At 28.6% G+C, this 25,785-nt stretch overlaps 3 protein-coding genes across 4 annotated transcripts; 1 reads left to right on the top strand and 2 right to left on the bottom strand.

Annotated features, from left to right (window-relative positions):
* Nucleotides 1-875: 875 nt before the first annotated feature.
* On the bottom strand, nucleotides 876-9,814 carry LOC115243341 (AP-1 complex subunit sigma-2). Of its 2 annotated transcripts, none has more exons than XM_029820241.1 (5): nucleotides 9,493-9,814; nucleotides 9,238-9,416; nucleotides 9,020-9,128; nucleotides 8,774-8,911; nucleotides 876-1,650 (listed from the first exon to the last, which is right to left on the bottom strand). In XM_029820241.1, exons 1-5 carry the CDS (start codon nucleotides 9,493-9,495, stop codon nucleotides 1,606-1,608), a joined length of 474 nt encoding a protein of 157 aa, XP_029676101.1. In that variant the 5' UTR covers nucleotides 9,496-9,814; the 3' UTR covers nucleotides 876-1,605. The 2 variants fall into 2 exon arrangements, with proteins under 2 accessions (XP_029676101.1, XP_029676102.1); XM_029820242.1 differs by lacking the exon at nucleotides 876-1,650 and adding an exon at nucleotides 2,502-3,335.
* An 869-nt stretch (nucleotides 9,815-10,683) lies between these two features.
* Nucleotides 10,684-16,120, top strand: LOC115243342 (centromere protein I-like). The gene is made up of 14 exons (XM_029820243.1): nucleotides 10,684-10,882; nucleotides 11,077-11,202; nucleotides 11,350-11,499; nucleotides 11,681-11,811; nucleotides 11,852-12,091; nucleotides 12,187-12,299; nucleotides 12,405-12,559; nucleotides 12,700-12,900; nucleotides 12,965-13,071; nucleotides 13,315-13,503; nucleotides 13,595-13,719; nucleotides 13,786-13,903; nucleotides 13,966-14,136; nucleotides 14,435-16,120. The coding sequence occupies exons 1-14, from the start codon at nucleotides 10,828-10,830 to the stop codon at nucleotides 14,501-14,503; spliced, it is 1,950 nt and encodes a 649-aa protein (XP_029676103.1). The 5' UTR covers nucleotides 10,684-10,827; the 3' UTR covers nucleotides 14,504-16,120.
* Nucleotides 15,437-22,809, bottom strand: LOC115243338 (TATA box-binding protein-like protein 1). Its single transcript, XM_029820238.1, has 5 exons — nucleotides 22,672-22,809; nucleotides 20,464-20,752; nucleotides 19,669-19,919; nucleotides 19,345-19,439; nucleotides 15,437-18,939 (listed from the first exon to the last, which is right to left on the bottom strand). The coding sequence occupies exons 2-5, from the start codon at nucleotides 20,743-20,745 to the stop codon at nucleotides 18,701-18,703; spliced, it is 867 nt and encodes a 288-aa protein (XP_029676098.1). The 5' UTR covers nucleotides 20,746-20,752; nucleotides 22,672-22,809; the 3' UTR covers nucleotides 15,437-18,700.
* Nucleotides 22,810-25,785: the final 2,976 nt, after the last annotated feature.

Here is a 25,785-nt window from a genome sequence, read left to right as displayed (position 1 = left end):
AAGAGTTAAAAACAATACACAGCTACATTATTATAATTTTTCTAAAAAGTATTAATACTTCTTAACGATCCTGGATCCGCGCATCAGGATAAAAAAAAAAAAAAAAAAAAAAAAAAAAAAAAAAAAAAAAAAAAAAAAAAAAAAAAAAAAAAAAAAAAAAAAAAAAAAAAAAAAAAAAAAAAAAAAAAAAAAAAAAAAAAAAAAAAAAAAAAAAAAAAAAAAAAAAAAAAAAAAAAAAAAAAAAAAAAAAAAAAAAAAAAAAAAAAAAAAAAAAAAAAAAAAAAAAAAAAAAAAAAAAAAAAAAAAAAAAAAAAAACACAAGAGTCGGTAGTAGACATGCAATCTTTTTTTAGCGAAATTTTAACCGATAAATTTAATCCGATCTGATAAATTTAAGCGATTTAAGATCGACAGCCTATAAGATCGCACCGTTGAACGGTTCCGTTCATTCGACAAACATTTAGAAAAATCTTAACAATTATATCGAAATATGGCAATGAAAAATATGTTATGTAACTCTATAAACTGACACAGATGACTGCGTAATAATAACGCGACATAGTTTAGCAGAGTTAAATCATATACAGAGAGAAATTTATTCGGTTTAAGCCAAATTGCAGCCAACGTAATTTATGTTAGTTAAATTTATAGTTTTCATTGTCATTGCATTTTAATACTATTTTCGTGACTTTAATTTTTTAATCTCTTTCAAGACTATTGACGCTTGACAAACTTTAACATTCGCTAATGAGTCTTTATCATCCTTAAAGAATATATGTTAACTACCGATTCCCATCTTTCTCTCCGTCACAGTCTACTTTTTAATTTCAACTAGAGTATATCCTTATTATTACAGATTACATATATCCGATTTCTTTTTCTAATATTGGTTAAAAATGTATGCAGACACTCTTATAGTAGCATATCTATATTTCAAATTTAAGGAAACACATCCGGGATTTCATTAACGATATATTATGTAATACAGAATATACGATATTTAATTAACAACACATTTTGTATCTCGTAACAAGAGTGATTGTGTATAAATAAATTATGTCTCAAAAACACTTGATATGAAAACGCTATATTTTATGTAATAATATGTAATTTTATCTCCTCATAACATTATATAGAATTTTCATAAAAATTATCTCCTGTTATGTGCAAGAAAAGGAACAAAAAATGGGATGTGAAGAAAGAAGGAAAATTTGAAAATGTTACGTTGATAATCTCAAAATATCCGTTTTTTCATTCAATAAATAGAGCCTACAGATTTTCAAACCGTGTACAACAATTATGTGGTGTCGCTTTAGAGAGATGTAACTACTTAAAATCAAAGAAATTCCTAACTAAAAAAATATTAAAACCTCTCTCGGATTTATATATTGCTGACATAATTGTTAAAATAATAAACTTGATAACTGTATATGTGTATCTGCACGCAAAACATTCATATGTATATATAGCCTTTTTCTAAACTCTGCATTTCTTAAAACAACAAATATGAATCGCATAATGTAAATATGAAATGGAATAAAACATAATTGTGGGAATGTATAAACTTACGACAAAGTACGCCAAAGTATTGTTTTTTAAAGAATATTATCCCAATCCATGATCCTCGAAGAATCCCTGAGGAGTCTCCTCCTGTAACACATACAAGGGAATAAGTTCATCGACATCATGCTCGAGAATCTCTAACAAATAATATGAACAGGGATCAATTACTTTGACGCTGCACTTTATAAACACATTACGAAAAAAGATAGAATGAGGATATATTTATATATATATATATATAAACGTACACGTACCTACTGCATAATAAAATTCTCTTCTTGATGCAGCTTCAAATGGTGAACTGAACCCTTTTCATATAACCAAGTGACTTTACTCGCGTGAGCACACAAAGCACATGTTTATTTATTGCCTCGATTGAAATCTTAAGCGCTAAGAAAAAATTGCCTATTTTACATGCAACGTGTCAAATTGCGGAATATCCTCCACGCAAGATGGGACAAGGATGGATGCGATATTCGGCTCAATATGCTCATACCGCGCGAGACAGCTTATATAACAAGAAATATCCAGCTCAAAAAAAATAGCTAACAAAAAATTGTTTCGCGAATATATCTGTTTCTTAATAAATTAACTTCGACAACGAAAACTCTTGAGACGCTCGAGTCGAGTGTATTATCTCCATCTGAGATTTATGTTTGTTTAACTGATAACATAGACTAATAACAGACAAGGTATTGTATACGCGCTCGTTTTCAATTACAATGTAAAAATTTCGTACGATATATTTATTACTAGACTTACATTTAATGTATAATTAATTATACATTACGAATTATTTGTTAGAATTAAAATAGTGTTTTTAAGTAGATAGATAGAGATACGTAAGAAATATATATTCTATATGTAATAATCGCCTAAATACCGACGCACTTCAGTATAGCATATGTGTGTACAACGCTTTCATAAAAATAACTTACGAAAATACAGAATAATTTTATTGCCACAGTTGAAGATTAAAGTACGTTGGGGTAACTGTCGTCGCTTATTTATCAAGATGTACCTTAAAAGTTATGATTAAGGTTTAAAAACTATAGATCAGCCTTTGGTTAGTAACATAACATTTTGTTTTACACGCAAGAGACGACTTTTTTTTCTCGATATAAAAATATATTAACATATACAGAGAATGCTCCAAGTATCGTGCACATTTTCTCTCGATTATAAGCATTAAAAGTTAATAAATTAACTAATTGTAAGAGGAGTATACTATTTGCTCCAAATAATGAATTTGCGAATCATAAGTAAATAGTCGATTTTTCGCATTTTCTTTAAATATATTTTTCTTTAAATGGATTGTCAAGCTTCTAAATAGATTAAAGTAACTTTATACTTTATTTGATTTAAACCTGTATGTATTTTGATCAGAGACAGAGTTTCGATTGTCACGATATTATATATATTTCATATTGACAATCAACAGCTTCAAATAAAAAAAAAGTTTCTTTCGATTTTTCTTTATCAATCCCCAAATCAAATTTTTTATCATGCAGAAAGATAGACTTATCGTCAAAGAGCTTATAGTCGAAAGAAAATGCACGATGCCTCAAACGTCCTGCATATGACTAGTATAAAGTTGACTTGAAATTTTATATATTTATATAGTAGAGTCGTAATGGCATCATGCAGCGGATAAGCCTTTTCTGGTTTTTCGGTCGATCATGTGGGTCGATACTTTGTCCGTGAAGCTCATGCAAACAATAGGGTACCTATAAAAGCCCTATCTCCCGCAGAGCACCTTCCACAGCTTCGTCCTTCCACAACAAACAAAGAAAAACTAACTAGTCTTCGCTAAATTTCTACTTTGTCCCTATCTACCATGGACTTAACATATATGACACTGTACAATATTATATTATATACAAATATTTAAAGGAGGGGTTACAGATATTACAAATATATTCAATCACATATTCGTGTACAATCACATCGCTCTCTCTCTTTACACACACAAAAATCTTATAGTATTCTATTAGCCACATGTTAAAATCTTGAGACATGATATTATAGTGGTAATAAAAAGATTTTGTTAATAATAATCTATATTGTTATTTACACGTATTTATTTACAATTTAAAATTTGATGTCTTATTTCGTTTTTAGAAGCCTATATATAAAATGCTTTTCCTGAATATATATATATATATATATAGCTGCTATAAACTGCAAACTCTTTTAGTAAAAGTACAATTTTTTGTTTCCAATAATTTTAAATATATCTTTAGTAATGGCAAATCATATTCAAATATTTTTTTTTTTTTTTTGCATAAGAAAGTTGATGACGTCATTTATGAGACTACATGAAACTCTTGAAATTCAATATTTTTATGAAAAGAATAAAGCTAAATGATACATCATTTGGAAAATATACGAGACAAATGTTACAAAGTGAATACAATTGTTGAAAAGTATTTATTAGATTTTGAAGGCATACACGCACATATACATATCAACACTCTATAAACGGCAATATATACGTAGTAATACACTTCTCATTTATTCTACTTCTAGTGCTGTGTGTCGCACATAATCATATCTATGGAATAATTGATTATTCTAGATCTGAATACACTGAATAAATTTAAGATATTAATATGGCAATAATACGTTAACATCACTCTCTTATTCTTACTACAAAAGGTACTTAGTGCATAAATCATTGCATTGGTGCCATGCTTTTGTACGAATCCGAATAAACATATAATCATGTGGCAGTTAATAGAAGATCACGAATGAGTTTTTATCCACTCGGTTTTCGATGAGAGCCGTTGTGCGAAGGGCGAATATCTTTCTCTCTACTGAATTTGATATTTTTTCCGCTTCCTGTCTACGCCTGTTAGCATAACGACTGTCACCGATGCTCGAGCAGTAAATTAAACAAATTCGCAATCTGATTATTAGTAACAATTTTTCATTCACTTTTAAAATAGTTAACGTCATTGTGTCCAATATCACATCATGCACATGTTTTAAAACTTTTAGATCATACATACAAAGACATAAAGTAGGCACTCAAATTTTTGGGCACGCAATTTAAATATTGTGTAAAAATAACTTATACAATACAATAATAAAATATTATGCACTATATATTATGAGCATCTTATATGGACCCTTCTATATCATTTTTCCTACATAAAATATGTTACAAAGAGAAAATAACATGAAAGTGTTATGTGTTATTAAGAATTTGCTTGTTTTTTTTTTTTTTTTTTTTTTACAAATATTTACATGTTTATATTAACATGAATTATTATTAATGAATGTTTTCATTCAATCAACATTTCTTATAATTCGTGATAATTTTAGTTTAACGTTTGAAGTTTAAACAACAATTCTTTATATTGTAATTTGATAAAACGATTAAGTTAATAAAAATATAATACATATTTTTATATACAAAATAAAACAATTCTGCCAAGATTGTCAAATTCTTGATATATTAATAATGTTTAAACATGTTTAATATTATGTGAAATATTAAAAATATTTAAGAATATTATACATGTGCGTGTATATGTGTGATACAATTATATATATGTGTGTGTAGCATTCATAAGAAATGTATATCATTCATTAAAAAAATAGCAAATATTGTTGCATATAAAGGCATAAAAAATATCCAACTTTTTAATTTTCATCTCGTAAAAAAATTATATTATTTTTAAAATATTTTTTGAGCTGTAAAAATTTATGTGCGGCATCATATCTATTTTTCTATAAAGAAACAATTTTCTGTCAAAAAAATCTAACAATAGACTAGAATAAATAATAATGACACCTCATATTATTCTTATCAAATCATTTTTAAATATGGCATATTATACATAAAAAATAATATATGCTATTAATGCAATATACAAATCAATAATTACAATGTTTTAAAAATTCCAATATCAGAATGAATGAAATATTAATAAAGAAACTTTTCTTACTCATTATTGCTATAATCGATTAAGAAATTTCAAATTATATGCTCATTATAGTTACTGTAAAATATAAATTATTATTTTTATTTTTATTTTACAATTTTATTTATTTGCGTCACCAATTCAAGATATGCAAATAAATATATCTTTAATCTACTAATTTTATTCTGTAATAATCTGCTTTGCTAAGATTTCAAATTTATTAGTATCTGAACAAAGCCTCGATATATAAAAAGTAATTTCATATGTGTAGTCGTATACAGATTGAAAATAAGTTTAAAATTATATATCTTTCGACAAGACAAATAAGTAAGCTCTACCTAATGCATATATCTTATATAAAATATATATTGTGTCTTCAATTGGATAAAAATGTTCTTCAACAGGTAATAAAGATACTTTTATTTGTACTTTTTTTTCATTTAAACTATAATTACTGAAAACTAAAAAATTTAGATGGGTCCAACATTTTTCTTACGTATTTACTAGTATAAATGCAGACTTTGAGAAAATGTCTATTTTAAAATTATTTCTTTTTTGGTTGTACATAAATTACGCAACAATATTATCAAATAGTACCCACACTATATAAATGCTATTATGCACAGACATTTAATCATTGCCAATAATAAAAATTGAATTTAAGAGGAAAGTACTATATATATATGCTCCTTTATCAAAATTAAACAAAAAATGCGTAAGCATTTCCAAAATTGTCTATGAAAATATTTAATATTTAACATTTTAAGCTTGTTATATCTTACAATTTTCTACCAATATGTAACATTTTACATTACGAATATTGCTCATGCTTTAAAAGATAGGACAGTTAGGACATATAAAATATTTGAATGTTATTTTTGGAACAGAAGCATTCGCGCGCAATAAAGTAAAAAAAAAGAAATCAGAGAGATTGATTGACAAGTTATTAATTTTGAAACCGTCTCAATGCATAGTGACATTTGCAATAAGTGACACAAGAGATGATACATAAGGAGAAAGAAAATTATCTGGTTCTGTCACATTCTGTATGTTATATAAAAGAGCACTCTGTGAAATAACTCGTAAACATAGTGTGAATAATGAATATATACGTATCATATATACAGGCAATAACATTCTTCATATATATATATGTATATATATACATATAAGATTATATCAATGTGGGAGCTAACATATTGTTTGATCACATTGTGCAACATCCAATAATACAACAACACAGAGAATTGTCAACAAAACATAAAGCTGACATAACGTTATATAAAAAAGTATAGTATATACATTATTATATATAATTGTATATGCAAGAAGACAGGCAAGATTAAAGCAAGTAGAAAATTCGAATTATTTAAAGGCAATTATTAATATCTTCGAATGCCTTCATGCATGTCCTGTAAAATTGTTCATTTCTATATCTTAACAAATCTATTATTACTAGGTGTTAAATAAATTTTAAAATATGATAGATAATGGCTAAGAGAGTATGACTATATATCAAGTAGAATTGCTTTAAAATTATATATCTTTCGACAAGACAAATAAGTAAGCTCTACCTAATGCATATATCTTATATAAAATATATATTGTGTCTTCAATTGGATAAAAATGTTCTTCAACAGGTAATAAAGATACTTTTATTTGTACTTTTTTTTCATTTAAACTATAATTACTGAAAACTAAAAAATTTAGATGGGTCCAACATTTTTCTTACGTATTTACTAGTATAAATGCAGACTTTGAGAAAATGTCTATTTTAAAATTATTTCTTTTTTGGTTGTACATAAATTACGCAACAATATTATCAAATAGTACCCACACTATATAAATGCTATTATGCACAGACATTTAATCATTGCCAATAATAAAAATTGAATTTAAGAGGAAAGTACTATATATATATGCTCCTTTATCAAAATTAAACAAAAAATGCGTAAGCATTTCCAAAATTGTCTATGAAAATATTTAATATTTAACATTTTAAGCTTGTTATATCTTACAATTTTCTACCAATATGTAACATTTTACATTACGAATATTGCTCATGCTTTAAAAGATAGGACAGTTAGGACATATAAAATATTTGAATGTTATTTTTGGAACAGAAGCATTCGCGCGCAATAAAGTAAAAAAAAAGAAATCAGAGAGATTGATTGACAAGTTATTAATTTTGAAACCGTCTCAATGCATAGTGACATTTGCAATAAGTGACACAAGAGATGATACATAAGGAGAAAGAAAATTATCTGGTTCTGTCACATTCTGTATGTTATATAAAAGAGCACTCTGTGAAATAACTCGTAAACATAGTGTGAATAATGAATATATACGTATCATATATACAGGCAATAACATTCTTCATATATATATATGTATATATATACATATAAGATTATATCAATGTGGGAGCTAACATATTGTTTGATCACATTGTGCAACATCCAATAATACAACAACACAGAGAATTGTCAACAAAACATAAAGCTGACATAACGTTATATAAAAAAGTATAGTATATACATTATTATATATAATTGTATATGCAAGAAGACAGGCAAGATTAAAGCAAGTAGAAAATTCGAATTATTTAAAGGCAATTATTAATATCTTCGAATGCCTTCATGCATGTCCTGTAAAATTGTTCATTTCTATATCTTAACAAATCTATTATTACTAGGTGTTAAATAAATTTTAAAATATGATAGATAATGGCTAAGAGAGTATGACTATATATCAAGTAGAATTGCTTTAATACTGTAAATTCTCTTGATATTTTTCATATATATATATATTTTTTTTTTATAAAAGGATATATTAAACTAATATTGCAAAGAAACTAAATTTGAAACAGCTAGGAATGAAAGGAGAATTTGATTATATATCACCTAGCTCAAATAGATTTTATACATGCTTGATTCTTGCAATATCATAATCGTTTAATAAAAACGACACATGACTAGCAAGAAAGGGAGCCATAGAGATCGCTTTAATTTGTAATTAATAAATATTGATTATAAATATGCAAAATTCTCATTTGTACTCTTTCCACCTGGATATAATTCTGCTAAATGAGTTCTAAATATGTTAAATGGAAATAGTAATATAGCAAGATAAAACGATCTGAAAATCTCCCTTTTACAGCCAAATATGGCTATAAAAGAAAATTGTCTGTGTAAATGTGTGTATGCATGTATGTGTACAACCTTGTGCCATTAATAAATTAGAATGTATTACAATTCAAGGGGTACATCCCCGTAACTAACCTCCTGTAGCAGGTCCTGGGCAGCAATGGCTTTCAATACATTCTTTTTGCTAGTTTCTTGAATCTCTCCACCAACAAGTAATTCGTCTAAGATAAAGTATGCCTTTTCGAAATTGAAAATTATGTCCAGCTCGCATACCTAATAATATCATTATCGTCCCATTAAAATTTTACATTTTTATAACAAATTACAACACACACTCTATATAAAAATACATTTTAAATTTATCTTAATAAATGTACTCACACTGCCAAAATACTTATCCAATAATTCAACATATCGATGTATAATTTCCAAAGTTAGCAATTCATTATCATTTTGCTCAATTGCGCAACAAAAGTACAAGCTTGCATATCTGCGAGTGAATAAAATTTTTCTTATAAAAAAGAATTCTGTGTTCATCCATCGCGAAATGCAAGATTTCAGATTGAATCGGCGATTATCAATTGCATACAATTACGTACCTCTTGTAAACGACTTTAACGTCCTTCCATTCTAAGAAACTTGACATTTTTGGCTTTCGTGCGAGTATCGTAGTTATTAGCTCGCGCGTGATCTTCTTTTTCAGTTTATCCGGATGAGCGACATACCACTTTTGTAAGCGAAGCTTTCCTTGACGGCTGAACAGTAACATAAATTGCATCTGCAACACCGTTAATGATTGTCACACGATTCTGTATCTACACCCTTCATACATTTATTTGGCGAACGAAACTTACCATGTTGCCTCGATTTTATCGTTTCTCTCTCGCGTCTCACAGTTATTTATCTTTCACGATTCAGCACCAATTAAATAACGATCGACGGCATTCGTACGAGTTCATATGAATTATGCGCACTTTTCAAGAATCACACCAACCCGAATTTGTCCCGCTCGAGAATCGAACTTTACAACGACATATTGGATATTGGATCGGGGGAGCAATTACTATTCTGGATTCTGGCCGCGTTCCACTGTACGCTCGCGAGCATCATCTGTCTTTGTTTAACTTTCGGTGAACACCAAGGATGAAATGATCACCGTGTTGCGGGCGTTAAATGGAACGCGCCCTCTGAAACGCGTTTGACGCTGACGCATTCGATGATTTATACAGGGTGTATCAAAATCAAAAAAATCAAGCATGTATAAAATTTATTTGAGCTAGATGCTAGATGATATAAACAAATTCTCCTTTCATTCTTAGCTATACCAAATTTAGTTTCTTCGCAATATCAGTTTAATATATCCTTTCATAAAAAAAATTATATATGAAAAATATCAAGAATTTACAGTATTAAAGTAATTCTACAAAACGAAAGTTCAAAATCGCGGCAAAGATGATGAGTTTGGCAGGGAATGTTGTATAAAATAAATGTATATTTATTAAATATGTTTTGTTTTAAATGTATATTTTTGATTGGAGTATTTTTCTTATATAATATTCTTATATAAAAAATAAAAACTATATCGCATATATTAGTTTTCACACAGAAAAGATCTATCACAAATTTATGCGTACAATTTGAAAGTATAATATATATCTATCGCTTAATGCATTGGAATACTCACGCTGATATTTGCATGAAAGAAAAGAATACATATATTTTGAATATTTGCTCCAATAAGAGAAAGATATTGTCAGCGCAGGAAATGTTTTACTCGTTCCGCAACTTAAAAAAACTCACCGAATAAATTAGCGACATTTGAAAATGCAACGGTCATAATCTACATGAAGCTAGCCACAGGTTGCCGACAGATTCTCGCCTGAAGATAGCCGCTTCCGAGTTTAGTAATAGCTAGACTCATCGCGTTAACCAATCAGAACAAAAAGAACTAAAATTTCTTTCTTCTGATTGGTCAATTTTCAATCTTCGTGTATAGTCTGATACAGAGTTTACCCGTCACTCTTATCGACTCTTGCTCCATGCCCTTAACTGCTAATACCGCCAAGGGGTTTAGGAGTTTAATATGTGCCATATGATGTAAAGTTTAAAACGCCTTTCAACCAAAAAATATAAGTGATTCAGTTTTTTACTGTATTTTTTTACGGAGTTTTATTCACGATCTTTTCGGGATGGAGGAAAGTGATACGAGACAGACCTGTTTAAAATTTATAAGAGGCCTCAAATGTAAACATCCATATAAACCCATTTATATTATATATGTATTTTTCTCTTTTACATTTAGATATATTTTGATTATACAACTTTGAACATTTGGAATAATTTTCTTGAATATATTTGTATCAGGATTTTGAAAGTTATTTTATATATGTTTGTATAATTTATAATTTTTTTTATTTCTTATTTTCTCTTTCCTTTAGCGAAAGGTGTACGATTTCCAGAATTTAATTTGTTTCTTAACATTTTACAAGAAGAAGCTATCACAAGAGGATTGGATGATGATGTTCTCAGTAAACTGGCAAATGTTATTATACACACAGATTTACGTTAGTATATTATTAATATATAATAAGTATATATATATATATATATATATATATTAACATTACAGTATATTTTATAAATGTAAGAGGCTTGATGCAAACGAGCATTGCATATATATATAAAATAAATATTAAACTCTTTGATGTTAGGTGCAGTTAAATGGGTATTATTAATAAGATGTTTAATTCCAAGATATAAATTGCCCGAGGAAATAGCAAAGTCTATAATTGCTTGGTGCTTATCATCATTGGATGAGCTACCACTCACTGTCTGTATCATTGTTATACAATGGGTTTTAGGTATGTATAATTGTATTATTGTTACACAAAGAGTTGAAAATGATTTAATTCTTATTCTGAAACTATTTACATTATAAAAATGTTTTATTTCATATATTATTTGTTGTAACTATACATATATATATAAAAGTATATTTATTATAAAAATTATAATATTTATTATAAAAATGTTGATTTTTAGGTTTATGGGATTATGAATTAGTAGATAGAAAAATAATTAATATATATTACGATGTCTTCTTTCATACAATGTTCAAGAAAGAAAAACTGGTAATATATGCCTTTTTTTACATATATAAATACATATCTTATATTTAATAAATTTTTAAGATCACAGTCTTAAAATGTTGACCTTATTGCTATTAGCATAAAATATATATATATAAAATATGTTTTAAAACGTATTCTTAGCCTATTTAAGTCGTATAAGCCAGAATTAGTTCCTGAAAAGATACAATCAGTGAATGTAGAAAGTGTGTGGAAACCTATACCTGAATTTATACGATTACCATTGGAAGATGCTAGAGATCGAGTGGAGATACAACAATCTCGCCAAAGCACTCAAACTCATTTTGATTGGAATGTGATGCAGGTATAAAAGATACTTATGTACTGCAAATATAATATAGTATCTTTGATTCATATCATAAATAAATTATATAAATATAAAACTTATTCTGCACATAGAATGTGAAAGTTCAAAAAAGACGAAAGCCACTGTTGCCTTCTGTTGGTTATTTTCACATTGGTTCAAGTATTTTTAAAGATAAGGATGCAAAATCGATTTTTGATATAAGCAGGTGAGCACAATACATCTGAAATAACATATATTACTCGCTCATTTTAATATATATTAATAACATATACATATACATATATAAACATTATTATATTACATATTTCAGCATAGATGAATTGGGAAAATATCATCAAAATGTTGAATTGCCATGTAATGCTGTCTCACTCTTGGCAAATATGGCTGGTTACCATCTTCTTACATATGCAGACTTTCAGTATCAAAGCAGATTTTCATACAATCTGTATAATACACTAACAAGAGGTATATATGCAAATCTTAGATTTTCTTTAATCGTAAAAATAAAAACATTATTTCTTATTTAATTATTTTAATCTGTCACATATAACTATATATCAAACATAAAATGTAATATAAAAAAAATTGCTATCTTAATATTTTAGCATTTATATTGGAAAATGGAAAATTTTCCAAGGAAGAAATGGATAAATTTCTTTCTATGACAATCGAATTTTCTCGATATATGCAGGAAGAAATACTTGTAGTTAAACTGTTCTTCGATGAATATTTATATTATAATACAGGAGAGTATCTGCCACAGTTACTTAATTTGTTGCAATGGATGACTTCTATATCAGTGGCTGGTAACTATAAAGGTGTTTTATCTAATTATTGTTTTGCTGGAAATATTACATTTATTAATTTTAGATTTACGAGAGAACATTCTGATACATGTACAGAATATATTTTATGCATCAAGTTTATCTATGAAATGTGAAATAATTAAATGCCTACAAAAACTAATTACAAACTTGGTAAGAATTTATAACATCCCTACAATCTGTATAACATTTCCATTATATATTTTATGCGCCCGCGCGCACACACACACGAAATATTAGGATGCAAACAAATACATAAGAATTATACATAAACATACATTGTGACTCTCAGAAATATACAATAGGAAACTGTTTTTGCAGAATAAAAACTTGGATTAATAATTTAGGTACCTAAATAGATATTTTTAATATCAATAGGAAAATTATTCATTACAGTTTGTTAAACAAGGACTTGAAGAACAATATCGGAATGCATCGTACTTTTTACAACAAGGTCCATTAGAAGATTTAGCAGAAATTATATCCGTACTTACAACAGTATCGGAAAATCTTATTGTTTATGGATTAAATGTACACAATTTTAATGTTATCTTTTTATCAGAAGCATTGGCATTTTATGAAGAGGTACATAAGTTTAAACTACAAGTAATTTAATTCTAATATTTAATCGATAAATGTTTTATCAATCATTCCTATTTCTTTTATGTCTTCAAAGATCTGTATATTGGAAAGCCGTAGTCACATATTAACGTGGACATTGCCACCACCAGCAGTTATCTATGGAGCATTTATTGCAAAAAGTTGCGCTCTTTTGTCAAGAGTTTGTAGATTATTATTAAGGTATTAATCTCTTTTATTTTCAAGTTAATTATGCTCTTTATTACTGATATTTGAATTATATTACAGGTATCGCCAAATGAGAACGCGGTTGTACGAAATCATGCCATCAGACATGTATCAGGAAAGGATTCGTATTATATCTACCTATGCAAATGATATTCATAGAGCATTATGGTATGATGAGGTATGTATGTATGTGCTAAATGTATCTAGATAGATATAAATAAATGGCATTTTTTTTAACAGCCTTTTAGCGCCCGAAAAGATGGTATTCTTCTGAAGAATCTCTCAAACAAAGTAATTAAGGATTTGGGAGATTGTGATTTAGATATTTTACTGAATATTGTTAACCATTATGCTGTGTTATCCTACAGATATACAATAAGTAAAACAGGCCTAAATATAAGTACAAAAGAGGTATGTCTTTTAAATATTTGGCTATTAAATTTTAACTCGCGCATGTTTATCGTGTAAATTAGTATAAAATATCATAAAAAAAGTTTAAAACTGTATTTTCGATACATTATATTCTGCAGATATAACATAAGAAAGAAGTTTTGGTGCATTTGACAAGAAACGATAATTGCATAGTTATGCATTCTATTTATATATTAATTTTTAAAACAGATTTTTTGATCAAATATTTTTCTCATACATGTACTTATTCTGGACGATGAATATTTATCTATTTTTTTTTTTTATTTTTTTTTTTTAGGATGCTGTAACTATGGCTTTATATTATTATCCTGCAGTAAATGAATTTCTTGCTGCATTTAACGAGTGATATTATAAATTCTTGTAAAAAGGAAAAAAATATATTGTATTCTTTATAATTTATACATACACATAAGATTTTAATGGAACAAATTAGCAATCACAAAGTAAGTAAATGTCTAAAGATAATTAAAGAGCATATATTATTGAGATGGCCTGATCCAAAATATTTTAATGATATAAGGACTTTAAAAAAGATCGTCGAATCGTCAATCAATGATGATTTCCAACGAGAAGGCGATTAATAACTATTTGCAAACAACGAAAAAGAAGTATACATCATTATGATAAGGTACATAATTGAGAACTTTCTTGCTATAATAAAAATTTGTAAAAAGATGTTAACTTGCTACAATGTATTGATTAAATCTATTGTCAAATTGCTGGCATACTGCAAATGTTTTACTTGCTATAATAATACAATTATCAATTATACGCATTGTATTGTAAAAGAGAGATACTAATGCGTATTATTATTCGAGTCTCTATCATATCTAACATAATTAAAAATTTATATTTGAATAGAAGCTATTCGAAATAGTTTCTGATAATTCTTATAAAAGAAAAATATCCAATTTGTTAAATTATAAATAATTCAAATAAGAAAAGGGATATTATTAAGATTTCTAAGGCTCCTCTCCAGGCTCTAATTATAACACGCATGCATATATATATATATAAATTAATATTACCAAATGTACAAGAAATATCTATTTTTAAACAAATTTTATAAGGGTTATATCAACACACACATAGAGTTTCTACTTTTGATACAACTCTTTTTTTTCTTTTTTTTTTAAGTTCAAGGTATTTCTTGAGCATAAATTGATAAGTATTAGATGAAAGTGTGTAGATAAAACCACAAACGCCGATGCTATATTTTAATATAAAAGTTAAATGTGTAGCAAAAGAAAACACATTTCTATGAGATAATCTCGGAAATCAAATATATGATAAAATTTATTTTGCCATTACACTTCGACAATATGTCTTATCGTCCAACGTTTTTATTCGCTTAAGTTTTAATTTCTATGATTAGTAACGCAAAGAACAGTATTTTGTGTCCAATAATGTAAACAAAATGTACTAATTTGTGTCACGTACTCATTAGTGGATCAAGTCTTACATTTTCGGATTGAATACACTATGGGCAGTGACTTTAGCTTAAATCGTAAAAAATTTGTTCAGTGTAAAAACAATATGTACATTACGAAGATTGTGACGAAACTCTGCTTCAACTAATTTTAACGAATGTATAGACGTTATGGCACGAACAGATTATTAATCATGATCTAATAAGTTTGCAAAATATCAGCCATACCATATCGTATTCTGTTATACTTAATGTGTGATAAGGATATACTTATATGATAGTCATATTAAACTTTTCACATTATTAATAAATTACATAAATCTTTGATAATTTTTTTCTATATATATTTTTATGGATCAGTATATTGCTTTTTCTCAATTAATTGCATATTGCAAATAAAAGATTAAATTTTGTACAAGTGTGTATATATGTATAATATTGCGAAGTATGTGAGAAAGATAATACACTTTATGCTATATCTTCAATTTATGTAATATTTTGCACAATGTATTCAATATACATATTTATAAAAACTGAATTCTAGAAATACAATGTATTCGGTTTGCAAAGTTGTAAAAATATTTCTTTTCGCGATTTAAATGTTTTATAAATGAACAAAATTAATTCAATGTTTTGTCATATAAGAGATATTTCAAATATTTGGGGAAAACTCTCTAATAATTATAAAAATTACATGTGATTCAAATGCATTTATCTATGTCATAAGGATACTATAAGTGATAAATAAATACTCTTACAAGATGTCAATGCGTATGTAGATAAAAAAAAAGCCGATAACTAAGTCTAATGTATCCTATTGCATTATGTCTTTGTTGCAAATTCTAGAATGTGCAATTCTTGTCGGTATAAGTCGAAAATAAACTCTCGCATTGAACACAGTATATTCGTATTTCGTATGTTTAAAATTTAGTTTTAGGAGGAAATATATATCATATAACACTGACATAAATTTCTGCATAATTTCTACGAAAAGGCTTCTTTGTTATACAATTCTAAATTAATGTCAGTTTAGTTTCATTTTCTTAGGACTAAATTTACGTAAATAAAAGAAATATTATAATATACGCATTTGAATTTATGAATACTGCAAACCAGAAAAAGACTCGTTTTTCTTCTCATTCTCTCGATATTTTTTAAATAATAGGCATTTAAAACAAAATTTAATATTAGTGTTTACATCCACAAAACACAGCCCGTATTCGCCCAAAAAAATACATTGATATTTTCTTGCCTATTTCGTATAAAACGCATTGATACTGTTTATAATGATATGTTTTATCTTTCTAAAAATACAAAAATACATGAAAATTTATTATAATACATATAATAAATGATGGAACAGAAATTTAATTCGTACTTGTCGGAAATATTTTTTCGGAATTACTTTTACCTAAAAACAAATCATGTTTATTAAGATTAAACTTTTTTATCATCACCATATTCTTATGCTATTAATATAATTTTGTATAGGAGAAAGGGGAGATTTACCTACAATTTATAAAGTATTTTAATAAATGTGGACGATGCGTATTTACATTGCATGATGTAGCTTATGTGAGAAATACTTTAACTTCTCAATCCCACAGTATCTATACAATATATTATACATATATAGATAGTATATAGATATTGTATAGATATATAAATATTATATAGATGTGTTCTCCACCCAATTTCTCTATCTAAAAAAAATTTGCGGATATAAACATAAAAAATATTTATGTATACTTAAAACATACCAAGAAGTATTATATAAATGTAAGAATTTATGAATATGTGTATATAGAATAAGCTATAGAATATACAAGCTTCTCTCTTGAATAACAGAATTTGAGCGAAAACGAGCTGTTGGTAGCACAGAATTATATTAGTATTTCCTGGTTATAAGATCGTTGTTTTGAAATTCAAACATAAACTTGTTTATTTCGAGGAATTGTCTCATAAATCTTGCCAATGACTATTCTGCAGCAGCGTGAAACAAGAATGAAAAAATGAGCGAGATAGAGCGATATTTTATGAAGTTGGCTATTTTAGTTTTCGACATCAGATTCACTCGCTCGAGAAAGAGATTCATGGTCTTTTACAACTCTCACTTTGGTAAAAATCTGATGTTATAACCAGAAAATAATGTATTTTCTACGTATGTTACAATATTTTATGGAGTAGACCGTAATATTTGAATCATGACATAAAATAAAATGACTTTGATCAATAGAATACATTCTATAAAATATGTGGATCACGAAAGTAAAAATGGATACATATTTAATTACAAGTATTAGGAAAGCTAATTGTTATAACAGATAAAGTCGTCAACCATATAGATTCTATCTTAATAACTTTGTTTTAAATTTTGAATATCTATCTTTGGCACAATATATTAATTAAGCAAAACTAGTTATAATTACACGTGAGAAATAATAAAATAAAAATGGAAACACAAATGTGTACAGGCTATAATTGACACACATACACATATATACATACATTATATGTACATACATATGTGTGTATATATGCACTTTTGTTTTTTTTCTTAAAACCTGTATCAATCACATTTGTCCAAAGAAGCATATATGAGTTTTGTCTAATGATATAAATAAACTCCAAAAATTTAATCAATTTTATAATTAAAAATTGTTTTCTAGGCTCTATACATATATGTATAGATATTGAAGATACATCTCTATATACGACTTATATAAGTGTACAAATACAAACATAAATACATATTCATATTTACATTTGTGTAATACTTTATATATGTATTACGTATATATTTATATCTGTATTTATACTTTATATTGCTAACAAAAGTAAATATTCAGAGCATCGTCTTTAGGATAATGATCAATTTGATGTGTACTTGATAATTACGTTTCTCTGTATATCTGTACACACAAGTATATATACGCATATCTATTTTGTCCTTGACACTCGCACACTTGCAGTTCTTGCACTATGAAAACGAATTTATGCTTCACTTCACTTTTAGCAATAACACTTTTGTACATAGAGCAGTGTATATGCATTTATTATCAAAAGAACGAGATATATATAACAGTTAACAGTACGGCGATAAAATAAAACAGATCAGTCCCAACTTCCATCACTATCCTCGTTGACCGCATCTTCTGCATCGGAAACCATACTTTCGTATGAAAAATCCGGTTCGTCTTCTAGGAATTCGTCCAATTTCTTTTTATTCGAGTTTAACTTGCGTTTTTTCGTTGTTAACGCAAGTTCGTCCTCTGGTGATCGTTCCTTGCGAAACTCATAGACTAGTGGATAAATATGTTCAATTGCCGCTTGAACTGCAGCAACATTAGGTGCTGTAATGTATGTAATATATAATTTGTTATTACATAATAAGTTTGATTTTGTTGATTATGTTAGCATATCATTCAAAACAATCAATGTACAAATATATTTGATTTATTCATGATATAGACATGTATAAATGTAATGCTTAGCTTTTCATAATATATTTGATGCTATAATTCTTTTAATTTAATTAAAGAACTCTTAATCCATTTGTATGCAGCATTCCAACATTAGAAACAAGAAATTATATCGATTTATTTTAACACATATTGCAACAAAAAGTTTGTACAACTTTTTCTATGTTTCTAATATCATTTTATGCTACAATAAAGTGCAAGATAGAAAATGGGATATTAAAAACCACAATGCGTATTTCTCTATAGCACAATAAAACATTTCTAATGAATACAGACCTGTTACAGTGACACTTCCCGTAGAAAATATCTTCAAAGTAGCTTTTGGTTCCTTTAGCTTATATGTAACACCAGGATGTAATTCTGGCTCGTAACTATAGTATATAAAAATATTTACACTATTGTTGTATATTTACAAACTTGTATACAATTGCTAATATTAATGCATTAATAATAAGTTACACACGCACGTTATATTCTATATTTATATTTTGGAAAACATTTATAATGTATATTAATAAATTAAATAACTGGTTTAAACAAAACAATTTTCTCTTATAATCATAATATAATTATTAGTTAATGAAACTTCTGCATACTTACTCTGCACTCTCTTTGTGATACACCGAAAATGATGTTATCTTGATTGCAAATGGCATACAACAAGTACCTAATACGTTCACCACTCTATAGTTATTAAATCTTACTTTGAATCCAAGTTTTTGCAGGGAACGAGCAAATCTACGTGCTGCAATTTTCGCTTGAATTTCACTGGTTGCACCAGTGCAAGTTACTTTGCCGGATGACCAGATAGATGCTGTAGTGTATGGTCTCCTTAATTTCATTGTTATCATCTAGAAATATCGCATATAAAAAAATTTATGTACATATTTTATAAATTCTAAGTGTATTATGTCTACAAGTAAATATTATTATGCCTATAAGTAGAGAAAAGCAATAATAATAAAAAGAAAGAATAAATATACACAATCATTTTAAAAGAAATATGATGTATATAATTATTTAAAGACCTAAAGTATTGCAGGAAACAGTAACTTTAAAATATGCAAATTTAAAAGTCTTAAAAAAGAAAAGAGTTACAAGGGGAAACAAAAAGTTGTAAAAAGTAATTCCAATCATTTTCAAAGAATGACAAAATTATTTATACAAAAACAAAGAAACCAATGTTTACAGAATGTTTAATGAAATCTATACAAGAAAAAGTCTATTCAGTTATACAATTGTATAGTAATAAATGTTTCATTAAAAACTCTACAACTTTTATTTAACAACCATGTTTCCCTTCCTAACTTTAAAGTTCTAAGATATTAATTTCTAATATTATATAATGCAATAATAACTATTTATTGAAAAGATATAAATATACAGATAACATACCCCATTTTCTCTTCTGTATTCAACATTGGATCCATTAAGTGCTATTTCTCGCAAGTTTAGATGACACCTTACACTAAAACTACAAACTACATTATTAATAACGATATCGAGCTCAGGAGGTTCTTCATGAGCTTCGGCATGATCCATATATGGTTGAAGTTGTCCGTCAAACAATCTATTGTCCTTTTCTTCTGCATTGTTCAAGTTATTAACATCCTCTACATGATTTAACGATTTATTGGTTAATGGTTTCATGCCATTCTCTTGAATAGCAGTTGCCATAATATACCTATAACATATAATGAGATCGATCTTTAAGATCTATCTTTTATATTATTACATCTATTTAAATTTGATCAAACTTAATATTTGAAATACTATACATTTGCATATGGACACATCTTGCAGTTATTAGTTATAATTCAAGTATTTATATTGTATTAATACATGAACGAAATTTGATAACCCAAGAGAGAACAAAGTATTATCTGCTATGCAGATCTCAAAATATTAATTAAATTTAATATATGAAAAAAAAAAATTAAAAAAATTTGTTCTATTATTACAAGTCTGTACAATCTTAAGCTAAAAATAAATAACAATGTCAAATGTAACTAATATAATATAATTAATATGTAGTTTTATAAATTCGAAAAAATGTCTATTAATCTGCATTTGATATTAACTTTTAAAGAATTACATATGGGTCATTTTGATCTTCGATATTTTAACAATAGAATATCCCAAAAGCCTTAACCGATAAAAAAAAAAAACATCATCGTTTACTAATGTACTACTTATGGTTCATTCATTTGCTGTAATTGCATGAATATGAATAAATGTACCAAATATTTATCAAAACGAAAAATCGTTTGCGAAATGAAAAAAAAAAAAAAAAAAAAAAAAAAAATGATTATCTTCTACAGAGATGTCAAGGAATATACATAAATTTGTGTAGATTCTTTCAAGCAATTTAAGATAGCTAAAACTGCGACAAGACATTATGACCCATATATGACCAGAAACAGAGAAAAAATGTATGATCTCTCTCTCTATAAGGTTTAATTTTAATATGTTAACTTTAAATTTTCTGATACTTTATTAAAACATTCTTAAGTCACACCTCATACTTGATGTGTAAAAAATTGAACAAATAATAAATTCGATTTATATATCTAAAAATTGATTCACACATAAACAGTTTTCCATGTTCAACATCGTGAAATTCAATCAAAAGCTATTCACGCTTCTATTTTTATTCCTCTATAAAAAAAAGGTCACTAAATTTAACATAAATTTAAATAAGAAATAGATTTTACGGATTGTCCTATATACATATAATCATACACAAGACACAACTCTATTGTCAACTATACTTAATAACTTTTAATAGTCATTGCAATGTAGATTTCTATTTTGCAAGTGCAAAATATAATTTAAATTATACTTCATATAAAACTAGAGATATAATTTAAACATAGGAAAAAAGCGGACTAAGAATGAACCAGAATCTTGCTCGTATTCGCACGTGGGCCGACTACTCACAATCTCATCACAGACGAGACCGAGACAATCGTTAACGATATAGCTAACGATGATCTGATAATGATCTGATTCATGTAAAGTTGCGATTCGTGCTTACAAAAACAATGACAGATTATAAAACAGAATTCGATTTTAATAATCGACAAGATCATCGTGAAATAGAAATAACATCCATTTACGACGCCTTCGTAAGTCGAGAGTTCGACTCGTAAGTACGGAATACGATGATGCAAATGTAATTGTTGCAAGCCAACGGAATTATTATGCGTGATTCGAGTATCTCGTTTAAATTGGCGATCGCGATGAAAGATAAACGCGGGTGGTCGAATATTCGAGGACTTTTTAAGAGAGACGGGGTATGATCAGGATAAAGATCGAGAGACGCTGGACGTACGTTCGATTGTATTCGCACGTGGGGGGCGGTTATTCGCAAAGGGGCGCGATTTTTAACCTCCCGAGGACGCGATGTAACCTCGTCGACGATTAGTCGGCGTCGTGTTTTCAAAGGCAGCGCGAATATTGACAGCGGTGCTGAAGAGGAACGACACCGCCGCGAGAATGTGCACTCCCGAGAATGTTCTACGAGAAAGACGAGGGGGTGGATATATAATACGTTCCGTAGATTCTGTATTCCGGGGAATGGCACTTGGGAATGGTACTTACGCTACGCCAAGCGGTCGTGCGCGATTTGTCCCGGATCAGAGATACCGTCTCTGTTGACAAATTGACACAGCAGAAGAACGCAAAGCTAGCTCAACGATCATTGCCATTGTTCTCAGCCATATTCGCTAGACTGGCGACTACTGGCGAACCGAGCGAGCGACTCGTCGACCGCGGAATCGCTCACGGAACGTAGATGGCCAGACCGAATATTTCGATACGAATCCTAATAGAGGTATTTGATTGGTTGTCGTCGAAAAAAAAATTTCTCATGAGATCCAATCGGCGCGCTGGACAATCTCGTCGCGCGAGGCTCATTCGTGCATTCTTGCGACGAAACAGTTTGTCAGCCGCACCGATTGGCTATTTGAATTCTTTCATAGGGTATTTTGCTCTTTAATTTCCTTCAATGATAGAATTTTGAATATTTTTTATTTCCTTCTTTATAACCAATCATATACTAATTACATCTGAACTAAAAACATTTTTCATCAGATATTTAACAATAAAAATAATATAGCGATACGCAGTTTTTAGGAAATGTTTTGTTTTTATATATAAATTTAAACTGTAAAATTGGAAATGATTGCGAAATATATGTTTTTTTTTCAATTCGTAAGTGCGGGTCTACAATAGGTGATTTAAGCCCTAAGCCTTAGTGCCGATCTACAATAGATGATTTAAGCCCTAAGCCTTAAGTGCCGGTCTACAATAGTGATTTAAGCTCTAAGCCTTAAGAAATTGACCAATCACGATCAAGTATGAGGAGAATACTCGACTGTGATTAGTCAATTTCTTAAGTGCCGGTCTACAATAGTGATTTAAGCTCTAAGCCTTAAGAAATTGACCAATCACGATCAAGTATGAGGAGAATACTCGACTGTGATTAGTCAATTTCTTAAGTGCCGGTCTACAATAGTGATTTAAGCTCTAAGCCTTAAGAAATTGACCAATCACGATCAAGTATGAGGAGAATACTCGACTGTGATTAGTCAATTTCTTAAAGCTTAGGGCTTAAATCATCTAATGTAGACCGGCACTAAAGCACATATAAAATCAATGTTTTTAACTGTGATAATAAATAATATCGATCAATCAGCGAATTGAATCATTCCTCCACACTCTTGAAGGTTTACTCCAGTGCTGGGATTTACTTGCACATTTCGGCCCGATTCCGTGGCTCACGCCTATTGCCCCCCCCCACTCACCGCTCGTGCGTTAGTAACGAGTCGCCAGATACGCGCAACTAAGGAGCGCGACGCTTTGTCTCAGGAGCGTCCGTATATAAGAATGCCCAAATATAATAATAAGACAATACTTTGGTTACGCGTATCTGGCGACTCGTCGTTAACGTATGAGCGGTGAGTGGGGGGCAATAGGCGCGAGCCACGGATTCGGGCCGAAATGTGCAAGTAAATCCCAGCACTGGTTTACTTCAATATATTAATTTTTTTTTTTTACTTTTTGAATAAATTATGAACCACCAAACGTTGTCAAGTATTATTAAAATGGAAAATTCTTTCTAACTCACAGACAGTATTAATTTTTTGACATGTATATGTTGATTAATAAGCACTGTATGATCTTTAAGTTCTTTTTTAACGCTTTTCGATAAATTATTTAAAATAATTTTGTACATGCATTAACTATTTTAATATTAAAATTCAAATTGTGAGAAAATCATGGAAAATAATTATTATTGACTGCGGTTAAAAATAATTATACGTTGATTATTTTTAACTGAAAATTCGATACAGCCAATGGCAAGGACAATCCTGGTGAAAAGCGCAATACTCATAGGCTACGGCTCGCTAACGACAACGATAATCGTCGCTAAGACGTTAGAAAATCTCGCTACTGACATTTAAATTGTGTGTTAAGTCATTTCTGTCACCGTCTGTACGTCACGGATGATTCAACGCAAATAACAAAAAAAAAAAACAAGATTATTTCTTTTTTGACAAGATACATCTTTCGAGATAACGAACGCAGAATTTATTCGGATTGGTTACAAATGAAACTCATTGCATCGGTAAAAGTACTGCCAAATTTTTTACGATGGCTGGATATTTAATTGCATCATTTTTTGAGCGGCTTTTATTCTATTTTAAAGATCAGAAAGAGTTATACAGTATATTAACGGTAACTTGAACACATTACGACATATCGGTGATGATATGATCGGTTATTAATATATTATGATTTGACATCGACAGATTTTACTTGTTATTTATAGATATGTTATATTCTTTTTTATTCGTAATCTCTAATAATTTAATTGTTTATCGCAAAATATCTTGTAAATTGTAAAATATTTTTCAAAAATGTGTTATATTTTGCAGATTTTTTACGTGGGACGACGTTTTATCTTTTCCAGTAGCAGTATTCGATATTATGCGTGTATATAATTATTATAATAACAAGAGAAATTCAAGAGATGCTACGGCTTTGGATTATAATAAAGTATGTATACACGAAAGTACATCACATATTCTACTTGCTGTAACTACGGAAATAATAAAGTATTTTTCACAGCTATGTAAGAGATCGCCGACAAATACGGAATATTTCTGCAGGCCTATATTACTTGTACGGTGGCCTCGTCTGCTCTCGCTAGAAGCGGGACACGCATTAAAGTCACCACGAGCGGCAGGTGCTGCCTGATGATATTAAAATTACATCAAATGTCGTCACAGGCGTCAGGATATGTAAGATCAATCGTGCCCATATCCGTTTGTCCACTGGGAAATTCCGTTTTCATCATTCGAATTTTAAACTGTATAGAACCGTATTAAACGCTATCAAGGATCCTTATTCTTAACGAGGCAAAAGTATGTATATATCGAAAATTATTGAATTGAATCATATGCAGCGTACATCGTAGATCATTCTCTTTTCGATTATCCTTCATTAGTCGTGTATAATTTTATAGATGTCCGTATCGTTTGCGGGGGAGAATTATCCATAAAAAAAAAATTTATGATTGAATTAATTCATACAGACGTTACACGATCCTCGTGCTTTTAAAAAAAGAAACTCGAAAAGAGATCATGTTTGCTCCGAAAACTGGTTGTATGCGATATTTTCTACGAGATAACTCCGAAATTTGACTCCAAC

The sequence above is a fragment of the Formica exsecta genome, unplaced genomic scaffold (genome assembly GCF_003651465.1).
Source record: "Formica exsecta isolate Colony F162 unplaced genomic scaffold, ASM365146v1 scaffold72, whole genome shotgun sequence".
NCBI classification, from domain to species: domain Eukaryota; kingdom Metazoa; phylum Arthropoda; class Insecta; order Hymenoptera; family Formicidae; genus Formica; species Formica exsecta.
This window is presented reverse-complemented; position numbering and strand designations above follow the sequence as displayed.

Excerpts from the sequence above, each read along its gene's own strand:
- LOC115243341 (XM_029820241.1), bottom strand. Across the intron at positions 8,912-9,019 it reads TGGATAAGTATTTTGGCAGT|GTATGCGAGCTGGACATAAT; the intron begins GTGAGTACATTT and ends TGATATTATTAG. Across the intron at positions 1,651-8,773 it reads CCCAGGACCTGCTACAGGAG|GAGGAGACTCCTCAGGGATT; the intron begins GTTAGTTACGGG and ends TATGTGTTACAG.
- LOC115243342 (XM_029820243.1), top strand. The coding sequence starts at position 10,828 with ATGGAGGAAAGTGATACGAGACAGACCTGTTTAAAATTTATAAGAGGC. Across the intron at positions 10,883-11,076 it reads ATTTATAAGAGGCCTCAAAT|CGAAAGGTGTACGATTTCCA; the intron begins GTAAACATCCAT and ends TCTTTCCTTTAG. Across the intron at positions 12,300-12,404 it reads TCGATTTTTGATATAAGCAG|CATAGATGAATTGGGAAAAT; the intron begins GTGAGCACAATA and ends TACATATTTCAG.
- LOC115243338 (XM_029820238.1), bottom strand. The coding sequence starts at position 20,745 with ATGGCAACTGCTATTCAAGAGAATGGCATGAAACCATTAACCAATAAA. Across the intron at positions 19,440-19,668 it reads TATCACAAAGAGAGTGCAGA|TTACGAGCCAGAATTACATC; the intron begins GTAAGTATGCAG and ends TATATACTATAG. Across the intron at positions 18,940-19,344 it reads GGGAAGTGTCACTGTAACAG|CACCTAATGTTGCTGCAGTT; the intron begins GTCTGTATTCAT and ends CATACATTACAG.